The sequence below is a fragment of the Panthera tigris genome, chromosome C2, assembly GCF_018350195.1.
Source record: "Panthera tigris isolate Pti1 chromosome C2, P.tigris_Pti1_mat1.1, whole genome shotgun sequence".
NCBI lineage: Eukaryota > Metazoa > Chordata > Mammalia > Carnivora > Felidae > Panthera > Panthera tigris.
Genome location: NC_056668.1, coordinates 97485353 through 97500426, shown reverse-complemented (window position 1 = coordinate 97500426; position 15074 = coordinate 97485353). Strand labels below are relative to the sequence as shown.

The following is a 15074-nucleotide window of genomic DNA, read 5'->3' as shown; positions in this document are numbered from 1 at the left end:
AACTGGAAGTTTTACAGATAACATAAACAGTCAATTAGCACCTATTTTGTATGCTATATGTATTATATACTGTGTTCTTACAATAAAGTAAACTAGAGAAAAGAAAATGTTATTAAGAAAGTCATAACGTAGAAAAAAATACATTTAAGTACTGTACCTACATTTATTGAAAAAATCTGCATACAAATGGACCTGCACTGTTCAAATCTGTGTTGTTCAAAGGTCATCTGTAATAAAGTCTTTCCTTGATCCTGTTAAATCTTTGAGAGGTCGCGCTCTGTTCTCATTCTCAGTGCAACATTAGTCTTTACTCATTATCACCCACCTTTCTTTTTTTAACTGCTTGAAATGTATTTTTCCATCTAATAACCCAAATATCAAATCAGTGTTTTTTTTTTAATTTTCATTCTCCACAAACATTTTTTAGTGTGATCTTCAGCCAATGTTACAATTGGTTTCAGACATATAACTTCAACATTGCTTAAAACTCTATGAAGTAGTTAGCAAGTATTGTTGTATATGTTTACAAATATGGTAACAGGAGCTCAGAAAAGTTCAGTGACTTGCCTAAAATCATAGAGCTAATGAAATGAGTCAGGATCTTAATCTATATAGACTAACACAGGATTTCTTGACCTTGATACCATTGACATTTTAGGACAAATAATTCTTTGTTGGGGGGCTGCCCAGTGTATTATAGGGTGAATAGCAGCACCCCTGGCCTGTAGCTACTACCTATCATTAACCAAAAACCACAAACCAAAAACTCTCTTGGTGGTGATAACTAAAAATGTCTCCAGACATTGCCAAACATCTCCTGGGGGGCAAAGCTGTCCCCTTTTGAGAAACACTGGTCTAAAATCACAGTCAAAACTTTTCTCACCACACAATGTATAGAACAATGTTGACGTCTCCATACTTTCTAAAATCACCCTCCTTTACCTTCGTTTTTTATGAAATCACATTACTTTGATTCTACTGCTACCATTCTTCCTCTTCTCAGGCTCCCTTTACTGGAGAGCTGGCAAATTAACTTAGAACCAGCCCGGAAGACTGCATTCCAAATCTTGGCCCTGACACTTGACCTTGAGCAAGTTAACTTCTGACACTTGACCTTGAGCAAGTTAATTTCTTTGATGTTAAATTACTTCATCTGTGGAATTGGAAAAATAACAACTGCCTCTTAAGAGTGATATAAGCACTTAATGAGATAAAACAGGAAAAGCAGCTAAACTGTTGACTGGTATAAAATAGATAGCGAATAAATATTAAAGTTCTCTTTTACCTCCATATTCCTTGAGCTTTATCCTTCCCACCTGCCCTTTCTGAGCTTTATCCTTTATACCTTTCTTCTCCTTTTTATAAGTTCTTAAGAAGCACATTTACTCCCTTGGCTTCAACTAACACATGAGAATTCAAACAAAATCCTAAATCTTCAAAATTGCTAGGCAGAACTTAAATGTCCTCAACAACAACAAAAGAGATTTAAACAGGTGAGGTGATAGACGTGTTAATTAACCTTATGGGTGAAATCTGTTCACAATATATACATACATCAAATCATCATGTTGCACATTTTAAATTATCTTAATTATACCTCAATAAAGCTGGGAAAAGAAGGAGAAGAAGGAAGGAAAGAAAGAAAGAATGGAGGAAGGAAAGAAAGGAGGGAAGAAAGAAGGAGGGAGAGAGGGAGGGATCTCTAAATCCCAAACTGTTTTCCAACCTCCTTCTTTATTCTACTTCCTAGTCAATCCAGCCTGGAATATCAGTTATACATTTGAATTCCTCCTTTTCTTTCTCATTGCTTTTTTGGTTCCATAGTTTTATTCATTTTACTTTTGCTACATTTGAATACAGACTCTTCTCATTTGACCTTTAGATTCTTTTAATAGTCTTCTAAACAGTCCATTGGCCTCTATAGTAGTGGCCTCCAAAGTAGCATGTATGCATGCTTGAGGGAGCTCAAGAAAAATCCAGAAAGTAGAAGAGAATTTCTATTTATGTTTATGTCATCCTTAACTAATGTCTGTATTTTGTCTCACAATGCACATGATATATTAGTAAACTATTATGTATATAAATAAATTCTATTCATAAACAAATAAAAAGTTCATGTATAGAAAAGTCCATGCTCGGGGCACCTGGGTGGCTCAGTCGCTTAAGCGTCCAACTTCGGCTCAGGTCATGATCTCACGGTCTGTGAGTTCAAGCCCCACGTCGGGCTCTGTACTGACAGCTCAGAGCCTGAAGCCTGTTTCAGATTCTGTGTCTCCCTCTCTCTGACCCTCCCCCACTCATGCTCTGTCTCTCTCTGTCTCAAAAATAAATAAACATTAAAAAAAATTTAAAAAAAAAAGAAAAGTCCATGCTCAAAATACATTCTTGATTTATGTGGACATGATCAAAACAGTTTTGATATCATTTGTTCTATACTCTGTATTTATAAACTCCAAATGCACTCCATATTTAAACAAGATCAGCCACCTTAAGTCATTACCTTAATCTTAACTATCCTCCTGCTCAAAAACTGTCCAGGAATTCCATTCCCACAGTGAAAACGTCAAGACTCCTAACTCTGGTATTCAAGACCTTCCCTCCTGCCCAGTCTCACTTTCTACACCCACCTTCTACAGCTCTCCAAACCCCATGTTTCCACATCTTTTGACTCAATTATGAGGTTTGTGGGGACTGGCATTATGATTTATTCATCATTTCTTCCTTACAAAGACATCTAGGAGACTCTCAAATATTTGTAGAACTAAAGTATTTTTTCCCAAGCACAGATGGTTCATATACTAAATAGTTATGACAAAAATTACATACTGACTTAATCTATAAATATTTTCATATGCACATTATCTTTCACATTGGATGAGGATCTCCTTGTGAACAAGGATAATGCACTATATGACAAAGGAGGCACTTAACAAATACTATTGAATAAATAAGTCAATAATGACAAAGTCAGCATTTTTAATGTGTTATAGTTCAATAATATCTGAAACATGGAATGCTATCTCAGAAAGATAATGAAAAATGGGAAGTGGACTATAAAACTTTTAATCCAAAAATTAAAGAAACATATCTCAGTAAGAGAATGACAGCAAAGAACAAAATGCTTTTTTGAAGCCAAAAACGTTAGAAGCACCAAGTAAGATGTTTGTAGATGCCAACTGGCCCAAAGAAAGTTGGATGACAGGTATATAAAAAATAAAGAGGAGTATATAATCTAAAACTTACAAAGTCACGGATCTTGTGCTAAACAATCCAGAAACAAAACAGCTTTCCCTACATAAAGTCACTCATCTGATTTTAATCTTACATATAATCTAATGTTATATTTTACAACATACAGTTAAGATAAAGCAATTCTACAGCTGGGAAACCTGAAGGCAGCTTTTCCTCAGGTCTCCACACATGGAATCAACAGTATATGAATAATAATTATTATTCAAGTAGAACATAAACACATGAAACAAATGTGATCTAATAAAAAGGCAGGAAAAAAGTCTGTCCTTCGTTACATCAAATAACCTAGCTTTCACTTTAATATAAAACCACATAGTTGTATTTCACATACTTGAAACCAAAACTGAACTGCATGAAAAAAATTCAGTTTAGAAAAATTCTACTCAATATGAATTTTTTAAAATCAACTTGTAGATGAAAAACAAATATATCTGAATAATGAAAGCTACACATTAACCCATAAAAATTAATCACAATCCAATAATATGTGAAGTTGTTAAAATAAGATTAGTGGGTTCTTAAGTATGGAAGGGATTACAAGATCTAAAAATTAATTTATATCTCTTTACTTGGTAAATTCCCTGAGAATCAAATGGTATTTTCTTACCTTAATAATATTTCCTTTACTTTGTGACATTATGTGTGATTGATTACTCAATTTTCCCACTTGCCCAGATTTCCAGTGATATCCACTTGACCTTCAGTATATATAAATAGAGGACAAAATGTAATTACTAAATACATTTCTCCTTTTAATGAAAACAAATATATTTTCCCTGTTTGAAGAAATGAAATTCAGTCATTAACATGTAACAGATCACCACAAAAGGAAAATGAAATATCAATAATGCCACGATAGCCTTGGTAATTCTAAAATATAGCTCTACCATATTTGGAACTTTTGAGAAGAAATGAATAAAAGTAAAATGTCCAAACACAGATGAAGAATTTCATTTTTTAGACATTTACAATGACTAATGATACCTTTACTGATTTATAGGAAATTTTGCAGATTGCCATGCACTTTTAAAAGCTAAGGGTCCACAGGCATAAAGAGGAAAAGGAAGCAAAACAATACCGAAAACAGCAGATGTACTAAGTGATGAATCCCGTATTTAAGACTACAGATCAGCTCCCACACTGAAAGGTAAAGAGAAGGCAAAGAAAGCGAACTGTTTAGCTGATGGCTTTCAAAGCACTTTTGAGTCTCACAGAATTTTTTGAAGTCAACAGGGCAGAAATCCAATTCTCACTTAAAAAATAATGAGACAAAACTTGGCCAAGGTCACAGAGACAATAAATAATAAAGTCAAGGTCAGAACACTGAACTTCTATCTTCCTGACCAATGAGTGGCAGGTTCTCATTCTGGCTATAACATTTATTGTCTTTGTGGCCTTAGAAAAACACTTAACTCTTATGAAAACTCCATCAAGCTTTAGAACATTTTTAAAAACATCCCCAGCTAATGAAAACACACTCTTGAGTCTGATTTCAGGAACTCTGATTCACAGATATTTCATTATCCATTGAGAAGTGCAAACTAAGCTCATCGGATCATTATAATAACAGCAACAAAATATACAATATACTTTGTCACCTGGGATGACATATGACATTGAGATGCTTGATTAAATCAATGTTCTGGTTATTAGAGGGAGTGTATGTATGTGTCATGAGTATTTTCCAAAGAGTCATACTTTAAAGATAAATACTACTGGAGATATAGTAAATTCTGAATTTTCTTTAATGGTTCAGAAGATATTTCATAGATATTTGATGATCATCCCTTGGGGCACCAAACAAAGCAAATTTAATATACAAAAACCCTGGCAACATTTAGTACCAGCCAAAGCACATGAGACATGAACTGTCATTCTCTGTAGGAAAAAGTTATACATTTTTGAAGCCTATTTGAAAGACAATTTCTCCAATATCTACCAAGATCTAAACTGCATATATACTTTGACCTAAAATTACACAGGTAAGAATTTAACCCTTTGATACTCTTGCATATGTAAGCAAAATATATATATATATATAGAAGCATATTCATGGCAGCATTTATAATTATAAAATAGGGAATATTTAAATAAAGATGTCAAAAATATGCAAAGAAATATTGCATAGCCATTAAAAGAATGAGATCATTTGTGTACTGATGTGGCAACAGCACTAAGATATATTAAGTAAAAAAAAACAGAGTATGAATAATTTTATAGATAACCTCACTTGTACAAACATAAATGACAAGTCAGATATACACACACACACATTCAAACACACACACACATATATATACACATATATGCTTATACAAAGATAAGATATTTGGGGGGGGGGGACCTTAATTATTAAAAGCAGTGCTACAAATAGGCTGGGAGTAGCCCAGAGCAAAGAAGATATCATTTCCATTATATAACTATCAATTCTGTTTGATTTGTGTCATATAGATTTATTATTTGTGTAATAAAGGACAATTCTCAGTAAGATGAGCACAGATATAAAGCACAATAGTGGAGAGTGCTCATTAATAAAATTTCAGCTAAAGCACATTCATCTAAAAATATTTTAAACATACTTGAGGGTTTGAATGATTCTTATATACGAACATGTAAACTCCTGCCTCCCAAAAGTTTTTCATAAATAAAAATGACCTTAAACATAAACTGGTGATCTCCTACGGATGGCACTTTTATGACAGTAAAGGCTGTGTTGCTGTGCTAAACATCTCAGGCTACGAATGGTTCAGAAGAGTCATGTAAGAAGAGAAATAAGAAAGTGTAAGACCAAAGAACATTCAAACAACAAAACAAAAACAAAAACAAAAAAACAAACACAAGTAATGGTAATTTTAAAAAGCAGCATGCCTTCTATAAAGGACACAAATAGAAAAAGTAGGAGAAATTTAATACTGTTTGTTCAACAGGAAAAGCCAGAAATCATTCATTCAAGGCAGATCTTTGTTGAAATGACAAAGATATATGAAACATTTCCTTACACAACTCAGTTTATTCCTCTCAAATTCCCTAAAAATGTCACTTACCCTCTTTCTTCTTTTTCTCTGCTCCAAATTGATTGGAATTCCTGTAGTTTCTTTTCCATTTGTTGGTTCTCCAACTCTAACTGTATCTTCTCCATCCTCAGTTCCTGAGCATTTCTGAGTATTAGTTAAATACAGAATGTTCATTTGTGGGAAACAAACAAAAACAAGGCAAAATAATTTTATATAATCTTTTGCCCTTAATTAAAATTATGAATAGTAAATAAGTGATGGAGTATCCTAATTACTTCCTTTGCATTCTGTGAAATACAGTTTCTAAAGTTAGCATTTGCCTCCCATTAACATTCTCCTTAAGGTATGCAACTCTTCAAATGTCAGATTTTTGTTTTTCCTATTACACTGTGAGAGATTTCAAATCATAATTCACTTTCCATATGAACTCTGTCTTCGTATATGCACAAATATCTATACTATATAAATAGAAAGCAAAAGAAAAAACATTTTCTAATTTTCATACTGTCTTTCCTCTAAAGAATTCAAGTAGTTGGAAGAATACTGTTTAAAGTATCTAATCTTTTCTCTACAGAATACACATTTTTGCTGACCTGATCATCTTAGAAACCTTCAATAAATTTCTACCTCTATGTTGTATAATACAAAGAAAGTAAGAAAGAGAATGAGAGAGAGAGAGAGAGAGAGAGAGAAAGAGAGAAAGAGAAAGAAAGAAAGAAAGAAAGAAAGAAAGAAAGAAAGAAAGAAAGAAAGAAAGAAAGAAAAAGAAAGGGAGAAAGCAGAGCCTGTTTAGGGCCTATTAGGGAGAAAGTACCCATTGAGGGCCTCTGTACAGGAGCTATTACATTAAAGGGATTGAATGTGAACTGGGCCAAGTCTCACCTATTGTTTCCTCTGAAAGAAAGCAGTAAAAAAAGAACTTTTTGAGGACAGACGAGAGCCCCCTTACAGATTCTTGTGCAAGAGATTTTGATAATAATACCTGAAGCTCATCGAACATTTGACACAAGCCATTTTCTTCATTTTACAGTTCTGGTCTCTTGTCAGTATTAGTTACTGTGTTCAATAGGTCTATGCCAACCTAGTTCTCTAGCTTTTATTATCTATCATGAGTTTAAATCTCTTTCATCATTATTACATCAGTGTTTGACTATAATCAAGTAGTGTGCGTCCCCAAGGATTCAATGACAAGCAATCAAAATAAGAATAATGGAAATGAGAAAAGGCCACTAACTTATATAAACAGTCACCAAAAAGCAAGCACCAAAGCGGACGCAATCCAGAGAGGTACATGGAAAGCTAAAGGAGGCAAACCACTCTGCCAGTGGGTTTAGAGAAGCTGGTAAAGATACTGATGGAGAGGCACTATTTTCACTTTATCCATTCCACAAGGAGTACTTCAGCCCTTAGTACAAACAAGGACTGTGGTGACAGGACATGTAATAGGAGGTGAGAGGATATGAGACCCAGTGGAGATTCCAGTACAGAGAGGAACACAGACACACATGAAGGTAAACGAAATATGGTTATAATGGTGCTGTCACTGAAGAAGTACCTGGAGGTACCTGAACACACAGGGCACATGCCCATCTGAAGGGATGGCAAGAGCAGTTCCTGGAGAAAGTGAGGTCTGAGCTGAGCCTCAGGGATGAAAGGACCTTGGGGAAGTCAAAGGCAAGTGGTGAGAGCAATGTTCTAAGAAGAGAGAAAAGTGTGGGCACAGGGAGAAACAGGTGATATGTGGGTCAAGGCACCAGAGGTTCCATGTGACCAGGCATTCTGTGAAGGAGGGGAAAGTGGCAAGAAATGGAATTGCTGATGTGGAGGGTGACCACATCATGAAGGGCCATGTAGGCCATGATGAGGATTTGTATTCTGTAAGTGATGAGAACCATCAAAGGTTTTTAACAGAATTGATTTTAGAAAGATCACTCTGACTACAGAATGGAAAATTAGAGGGTGTAAGGCTGAAAGGCAAGTCAAGGCCGCCAGTTGGGATACTATTTCAAGAAGCCTAATAATAGAGAGATGATGCTGGTCTGACTGGATAGAGACAATGGAGAGAAAAATGGGAGAATTTGACAACTCTAAGGAAATAGAATTAACTGGACTTGGAGACTGACCAGAAGCAGGGGACTCACCAGGAAAGAGAAAGGAAAGAATCTAAGACAATCATAGGGTTCTTACTCAGGCAACCAGGAGGATAATGATGCCTAGATCACTTTGCAATGGAATGGGGACATAGTTTAGGATTGATACCTAAGCTGGTCTCCCCGCCCAAAGTCTCAATGGCCCACAACACTTTTCACATGGCTTCCAGAGGAAGAGTTTGAAGAGTACAAATGTGATTGTGTTACTCACTTGCTTAGAAAACTTTTAATGTTTTTGAAGTCCCCACTGTGGTAGAGGAAAGGAATGAGACCGGAAAAAAAAAAAGAAAAAACCAGCTTACTGACCAACTGTTCAAGTTGATGGGATGCTATGGGTCTGAAATAAGACATGTGTTCCTCCTGGAAACAGCTTCAGACACAGAGTGGGGTGGAGCGGGGGGGAGGGGGGGGGCGGGGAGGGGCATGTGGTTCAGGTAAGACCACTGAGGAAAACTAAGGTTGATCCTGCAGAAACCAGGTCAACCCAACAAATGCAAGGGCCAGAAATAACCTACTGAAATGAGCTGAGGGCTGGGAAAGAGGAAGACAAATGTTGGAGAACACCAAAATATCAGACAAGGTCAAGATAATCATTAAGATAGTATCAAATGAGCAGAGGCTTGGAATAAGGAAAGGGTAAGAAAGGGAACTCCAAAGATATTAACATAGAGTGGGTGTTCCTGTCCTAGCTTTTGTAGGTTGCTGATCATGCGTGGATCAGAGACCTAAAGGCCATGAAACAGTGATTTCCCCTCCCTTCCAAAATAAATTCCAAACTCCTTAGTGTGGCATAGAGGTTAATTTACTATCTATACAATCCTTCCCTTCTCTCCAACTCTGTTCTCTGTCCCAAAATTGCTGCATGTGTCTGAAAGTTCCCAAAGTATGTGGCCTCTGTGCCTTTGCACAAGTTTTCCCCAGTAACTACCCAAATAACTGCATCTTTCAGGCAAAGCTTGGTGACCTCCTTACCCCTGCCCCAGCAGTTTATGCTTTCTCATCATACCATGCTTCACAACATACTGTAAATGTGATTCTATCTATTCACATCCTCCACAAGCTACCTGAGAGCAAAGGTTGTGTCTTCTTACTTTTATGTCCACCATTCCCTATCACAGTGTGTAGAATACATGCAATTAATGTTTCTTGGATGAATGGTTTCTGAGTATATAAACACAGACTTGAAACATATGACCATAATCAAATTATGTACGTCCCCTTTTCTTTTTACACAAAAAAAGGAAAATTGGTAATAGTAACAATGGGATTGCTCTCCCTCCCACCAAAAAATGGTAAAAATAATACAGATGATACTGAACAATAGGAGTTTGAACTGCATGGGTCCACTTACACACAATTGTTTTTGATAAATACAGTACGGTATTGTCTTTTCCCTTCTTTATGAATTTCTTAATAACATTTTCTTTTCTCTAGCTTACTTTTTTGTAAGAATACATTATATAACACATATAACATACAAAATATGCATTAATTGACTACTTATACTACCCATAAGGTCTCTAGTCAAGAGTAGGCTATTGGTTGTTAAGTTTTGAGGGTGTCAAAAGTTCTGTGTGGATTTTTGACTGTTCTAGGGGGTTAGTGTCCCCAATCCTTGTTGTTGTTCAAGGGTGAACTGTACTGAGATTGCCATATATTTGTATAACATTTTCCAGCTTACACATGCTCTTACACACAGTTATCTCAAAAGTGAAGGAAGAATTAGGAAAGTCTGAAGACACTGAATAACCACAGGACTGTTGATCTGATTCAGGGAACTCAAAACAGATTAAAAATTGACAGTCTGGAGGCACTTGGGTGACTCAGTTGGTTGAGCGTCCGACTTCAGTTCAGGTCATGATCCCACCATCCGTGAGTTTGAGCCCCGCGTCAGGCTCTGTGCCGACAGCTTGGAGCCTGGAACCTGCTTCATATTCTGTGTCTCCCTCTCTCTCTGTCCCTCCCCCCACCGCATCTTGCTCTCTCTCTCTCTCTCTCTCTCTCTCAAAAATAAAAACATTAAAAAAATTTTTTAATTGACAGTCTGTCCCCAACCCAGACTGACTGACCCTTACTGATTTCTGAGAGGAAGGCCTTGGGAATTTCCAGTGACACTAGATGATCTCAAAGGGAAGCAGTATATTGAAACTTCCCATACCCCTGCCATGTCATAAAATTCCCAAGATACCAGAATTGCCTGGTTCTAGCTGAATGCATTCACAAGGCAATCCAAGACAGATGGTACCCTTCCAAGACAAAGATGAATTAAACATACTGTCCCTTAATAGGTGAAGTGCAGGGATAGTTAGTACCCTCTATTCTCTATTTAAAGGTCTCTCAGCCCAACAGTCTCTGTAAATTTCAGGGTCTTTCAGTTTCTTTAGGGTGATTCTTTTTAATTCTGAATAAGTGTCACAAAACTATTTGTAACTTTCTGTTCGACTGCTTCAATAGTCAATAAACCCAAAGTTCATTTATCACTTTTCATTTTGATATTGTGGCAGAAATAATTTTAGTCCTCATTTTTTAAACTATTAGGGATTTAAAATATTTCAAACCTACTCTCTTATAGATAAAAATGCACCGATGTAAAGAAAATGGAGGAAAGAACTCAAAAATTTAAGTTCAACTCTACACAGCCTCATATAAAAAAATACTTTAAATTACAGAAATGTTAGCAATTATTTTTATTTAAGTAATAAATATATATACACTTACTTGTATTTTAGTTTTACGGAATTTCCAGGTTTCCCCCATGGAAGAACTACAAAATCTTTGGTGTTCATGATTACTGCCTTTTTATTTCCCCCACTGTCTTGATATTATCTAAAAATTATTGTGATTTGCAAAAACGTCTGAAAAAGTAGCAGACAAAAGAATAATGTCAGAGTAAAGCAGTTAAATTACAAATTCAAAACTACATACAATTCAGACAGGTTTTAAAAACAGAAATTGTTATGAAGGGAAAAAGTTGAATCAAAGGCTAAACAATAAATACACATATGCTAAATATATCATAAGTTTGACAAATATTGATATACTAATGAAGTTATAAATATAGCATATATGATGGAATTAAAATTTTACCAATAATTATATAGCAAAAGACTGTGGAAATAGTCAATTGAAAGTGAAGAATGTGGGGCGCCTGGGTGGCTCAGTCGGTTAAGTGTCCGACTTCGGCTCAGTTCATGATCCCATGGTTCATGGGTTCAAGCCCCGCGTTGGGCTCTGCTGAATGCTTGCTACTTGCTCAGAGCCAGAAGCCTGCTTCAGTTCTGTGTCTCCTTCTCTCTCTGCCCCTCCCCCACTCGTGCTCTGTCTCTCAAAAATAAATAAATGTAAAAAATAAAAAAATTAAAAAGGAAAGTGAAGAATGTACTCATTAAGACAAGTACATACTCTGTCTCTTTCTATGGTGAAGAGTATAAAAATATAAATCAGGTTTTGTTTTCATCCAAAAATAATATCCAAGGCTAAATATAGGAAAAAGAAAAGAAACTTAGAGATACAATCCAAACTCAAAACCTTTTTTTGTTCATATGTGGTAATATAAAATGAGAATTAAGGTATGTAATAATTACCCAGAGGCATTCTAATATCCTCATTCATCAAAGAAAATTTTAATGATGCTCTTTGCCTAAGATCAGAAATTAGCATATTTAGAAAGAATTTTTCAACAAGAAATGAAACAAAGAAGATTTTCTGCCTAACTCCAAGTTAACCAGAAAATTAAATTATTCAGAACACCCTATTTCCTGAGTATCCCAATTATTCATGGTTCTATAATAATTTAGTCTGTAATGCTGAATTACTGAATCACATGCACAACCATTAGGTTTTTATACGAATAAAAATTTCCAAATTCTGAACGCCCTTAAAGAAATATGAGGGCCATTGCCATAGAGTCCATAGTCTTAAATGGACAAACCATTTGATGCTGCTGGTTTTTATATGTGTTCCTATGTACTTAAAACCCCTATAAATATTTCCTAAGCTCTGCTATATGCAAAGCACTGTGTTAAGAGGCATGGAGTCAAGGCCCAAGGAGATCTGTTGACTGGCTCAAATGGCATAGAGTCAAAAAGGGCATATAGGGGCGCCTGGGTGGCGCAGTCGGTTAAGCGTCCGACTTCAGCCAGGTCACGATCTCGCGGTCTGTGAGTTCGAGCCCCGCGTCAGGCTCTGGGCTGATGGCTCAGAGCCTGGAGCCTGTTTCCGATTCTGTGTCTCCCTCTCTCTCTGTCCCTCCCCCGTTCATGCTCTGTCTCTCTCTGTCCCAAAAATAAATAAACGTTGAAAAAAAAAAAATTTAAAAAAAAAAAAAAAGGGCATATAACACCTACATATAAAAGCCACAAAATAGGGTAGAAATTATAAAGTCCATAAAACTTACAGATGTGATAATATAAGAAGAGAGAGAGAATTCAAGCTGGCTAGCGTTTAAAGTGGCATTCTGAGGAGAATGGGGGCTTATATAAAAAGATATGGACTGGATGAACACTTCACACTATGAGAAAGAACAGCTCTTGAATGGGGACTAATGACTGGCTCCATTTGGTTGGTATTTGGGTTACATGGAAGGGGAAAAGTAGGCATAAATTTGGACATTTAGGCTGCAGCTCAATAATGAGTGGCTTTAAATGCCAAGTTAAGACGTTTGGAATTCAATATGTAACTAATAAGAGGCACTGAAAGTTTTAGAGGGAGAACAGAAAATAAGTCTAGAAGCTTTGCTCGAAAACTTAAGGAGAGAAGGCATCAGAATAGGAGTAACCAAATGGAAGGTTATTGTCACATGGAAGTCTACATAATCAAATGTGCAATTCTTCAGTTTTGTTCCTTTGGGACACTATATCATAATTTCAATGATGCAACCACTGATCAAGACATTTTTGGAATACCTCTTTGAAACCTCCTGCAGAGTCTGTCATATACCCAACAAACATACAAATCTACTTTGTTGTGCCTCATTTAAAACTAAAAATTATAGCACTATATGCTAACTAATTTGGATGTAAATTTAAAAAAATAAAAAATTAAATTAAAAAAATAGATATTGTTTGGCAGGAGTGAATACTTTATTCATTCAAATCTAGTTTCAAGTTATTCTACCTCCAAAAAATCAAATCTACCCTGAAAGGGTAGATTTTTACTACCTTGGAGAAAATTCTGAAGGAATTTATTTCTGAAGATAATTTCAAATAGAATTATACAAAATAATTTTATATTGTAAGAAAAGTAGTAGATGCATCATAAGACTAAGTATATTTGTGCCTTCAATAAACACTTGTGTTGTTTTTTTTTTTAATTTTTAAGTACTCACTTTTGAGAGAGAGAGAGAGAAAGAGAGCTGGGGAGGGGCAGAGAGAGAGGGAGACACAGAATCCAAAGCAGGCTCCAGGCTCTGAGCTGTCAGCACAGAGCCAGACACGGGGCTCAAACTCCCAAAAACGCGAGATCATGACCTGAGCTGAAGTTGGATGTTCAACCAACTGAGCCACCCAGGCACCCCCGGTAAACATTTATGTAGCTACTCCTTCCTGACCTGTTTGTGAGTACTGATATCACAATAGTAAATAAGATGCAGTGTTTTCCCTCAAAGAACTCAAAATCAAAGGGAAAGCCACACAATGACAATACCATGGAACATTCCAACAGAAGGAAATACTTAGGAGGGACATTTAACTCAGACTCGTTTCTTAAGTACCAAGTCCTCTCTCTCAAAGCTAAAATGAATGTCAAAGAAAACTAAAGATAACCCCTGGAAAACTAAGATTTGGTTTGCTTTTGCGGAGGGAGGATACATCATCTTCTACCCCTTCCTTGTAGGTAAAAACCTTGTCTCACTTAAAAAAGACTTCAGGAATAATCCTACTCAAAAAGAGTCTCTATCTCTTTTTGATCATTATTTGGAAATCCAACTGCTGGACCCTAAGTCTACTGTGATAAATTTTTCAAGAAAACTTTCATACTGTTATCATTGCCACCATTATCAAAAAATAAAGTCAAAAATTATACGTGGGTTTTTAACTGTGTGGGGTGCTGGTGCGCCTAATCCCCCACATCGTTCAATGGTCAGCTGTATATGTACGTATGCATAAAGCTGAACGTACACATGAAGACTGAAATGAATAAAAAAGTCTGTAAATTTCATTAGGATGAGATGATTCAGATGTATAGCTCTGCTGATAATGTGATTTAACCAATAAATGGTCTTATTTGGGGGCATTTCACTTCATTGAATGCAATTAGTAAGGCTCCCTCTCAGTTAAATGTTTTATCAAGTCACACACATAAGCCAATTTTCTCGTATGAAGAGAAAAGCAAGATTATAATTGTGAGTCATGCTGTTCCGCCTGTTTCCTTTCGTAAAACCAACAGAGAATTAGTCACCTTTCTTGGGACAGCAAGGAGATAATAATGTCAGCAGGAAGAATTGCAAAACACAAAACTTTAGTCATTTAATGGAATCAGGGAAATAGAGATAAACTCCCTATTATGCGAACTTTGTAGTTCCACTTGTCCTTAGGTGACTCAATTTTTTTTCTGATAATTAAATACCAAAGGTTTAATAGTTATTTGGAAAATGTTCTTGTTAACTGACTTATTAGACTGCATCATTTTTCTGTCCCCAACCTGTTTCTCCCCACAGGTG

The 15074-nt window shown here is 35.9% G+C and overlaps 1 protein-coding gene across 3 annotated transcripts in view; it reads right to left on the bottom strand.

The window, feature by feature from the left end:
* The window catches only part of ZBBX (zinc finger B-box domain containing), a 121580-nt gene that overhangs the window by 103127 nt on the left and 3379 nt on the right, over positions 1-15074 (bottom strand). For all 3 annotated transcript variants that reach the window (XR_006207591.1, XR_006207592.1, XM_042956588.1), the window contains exons 3-5: positions 11135-11271; positions 6297-6410; positions 3860-3950 (exon numbers count right to left, since the gene is read on the bottom strand). Coding sequence is in view for 1 of the 3 variants with exons in the window: in XM_042956588.1 (XP_042812522.1) it covers positions 3860-3950; positions 6297-6410; positions 11135-11202 (273 nt within the window). In the remaining 2 variants the exon portion in view is untranslated. The remainder of the gene's footprint in view (positions 1-3859; positions 3951-6296; positions 6411-11134; positions 11272-15074) is intronic.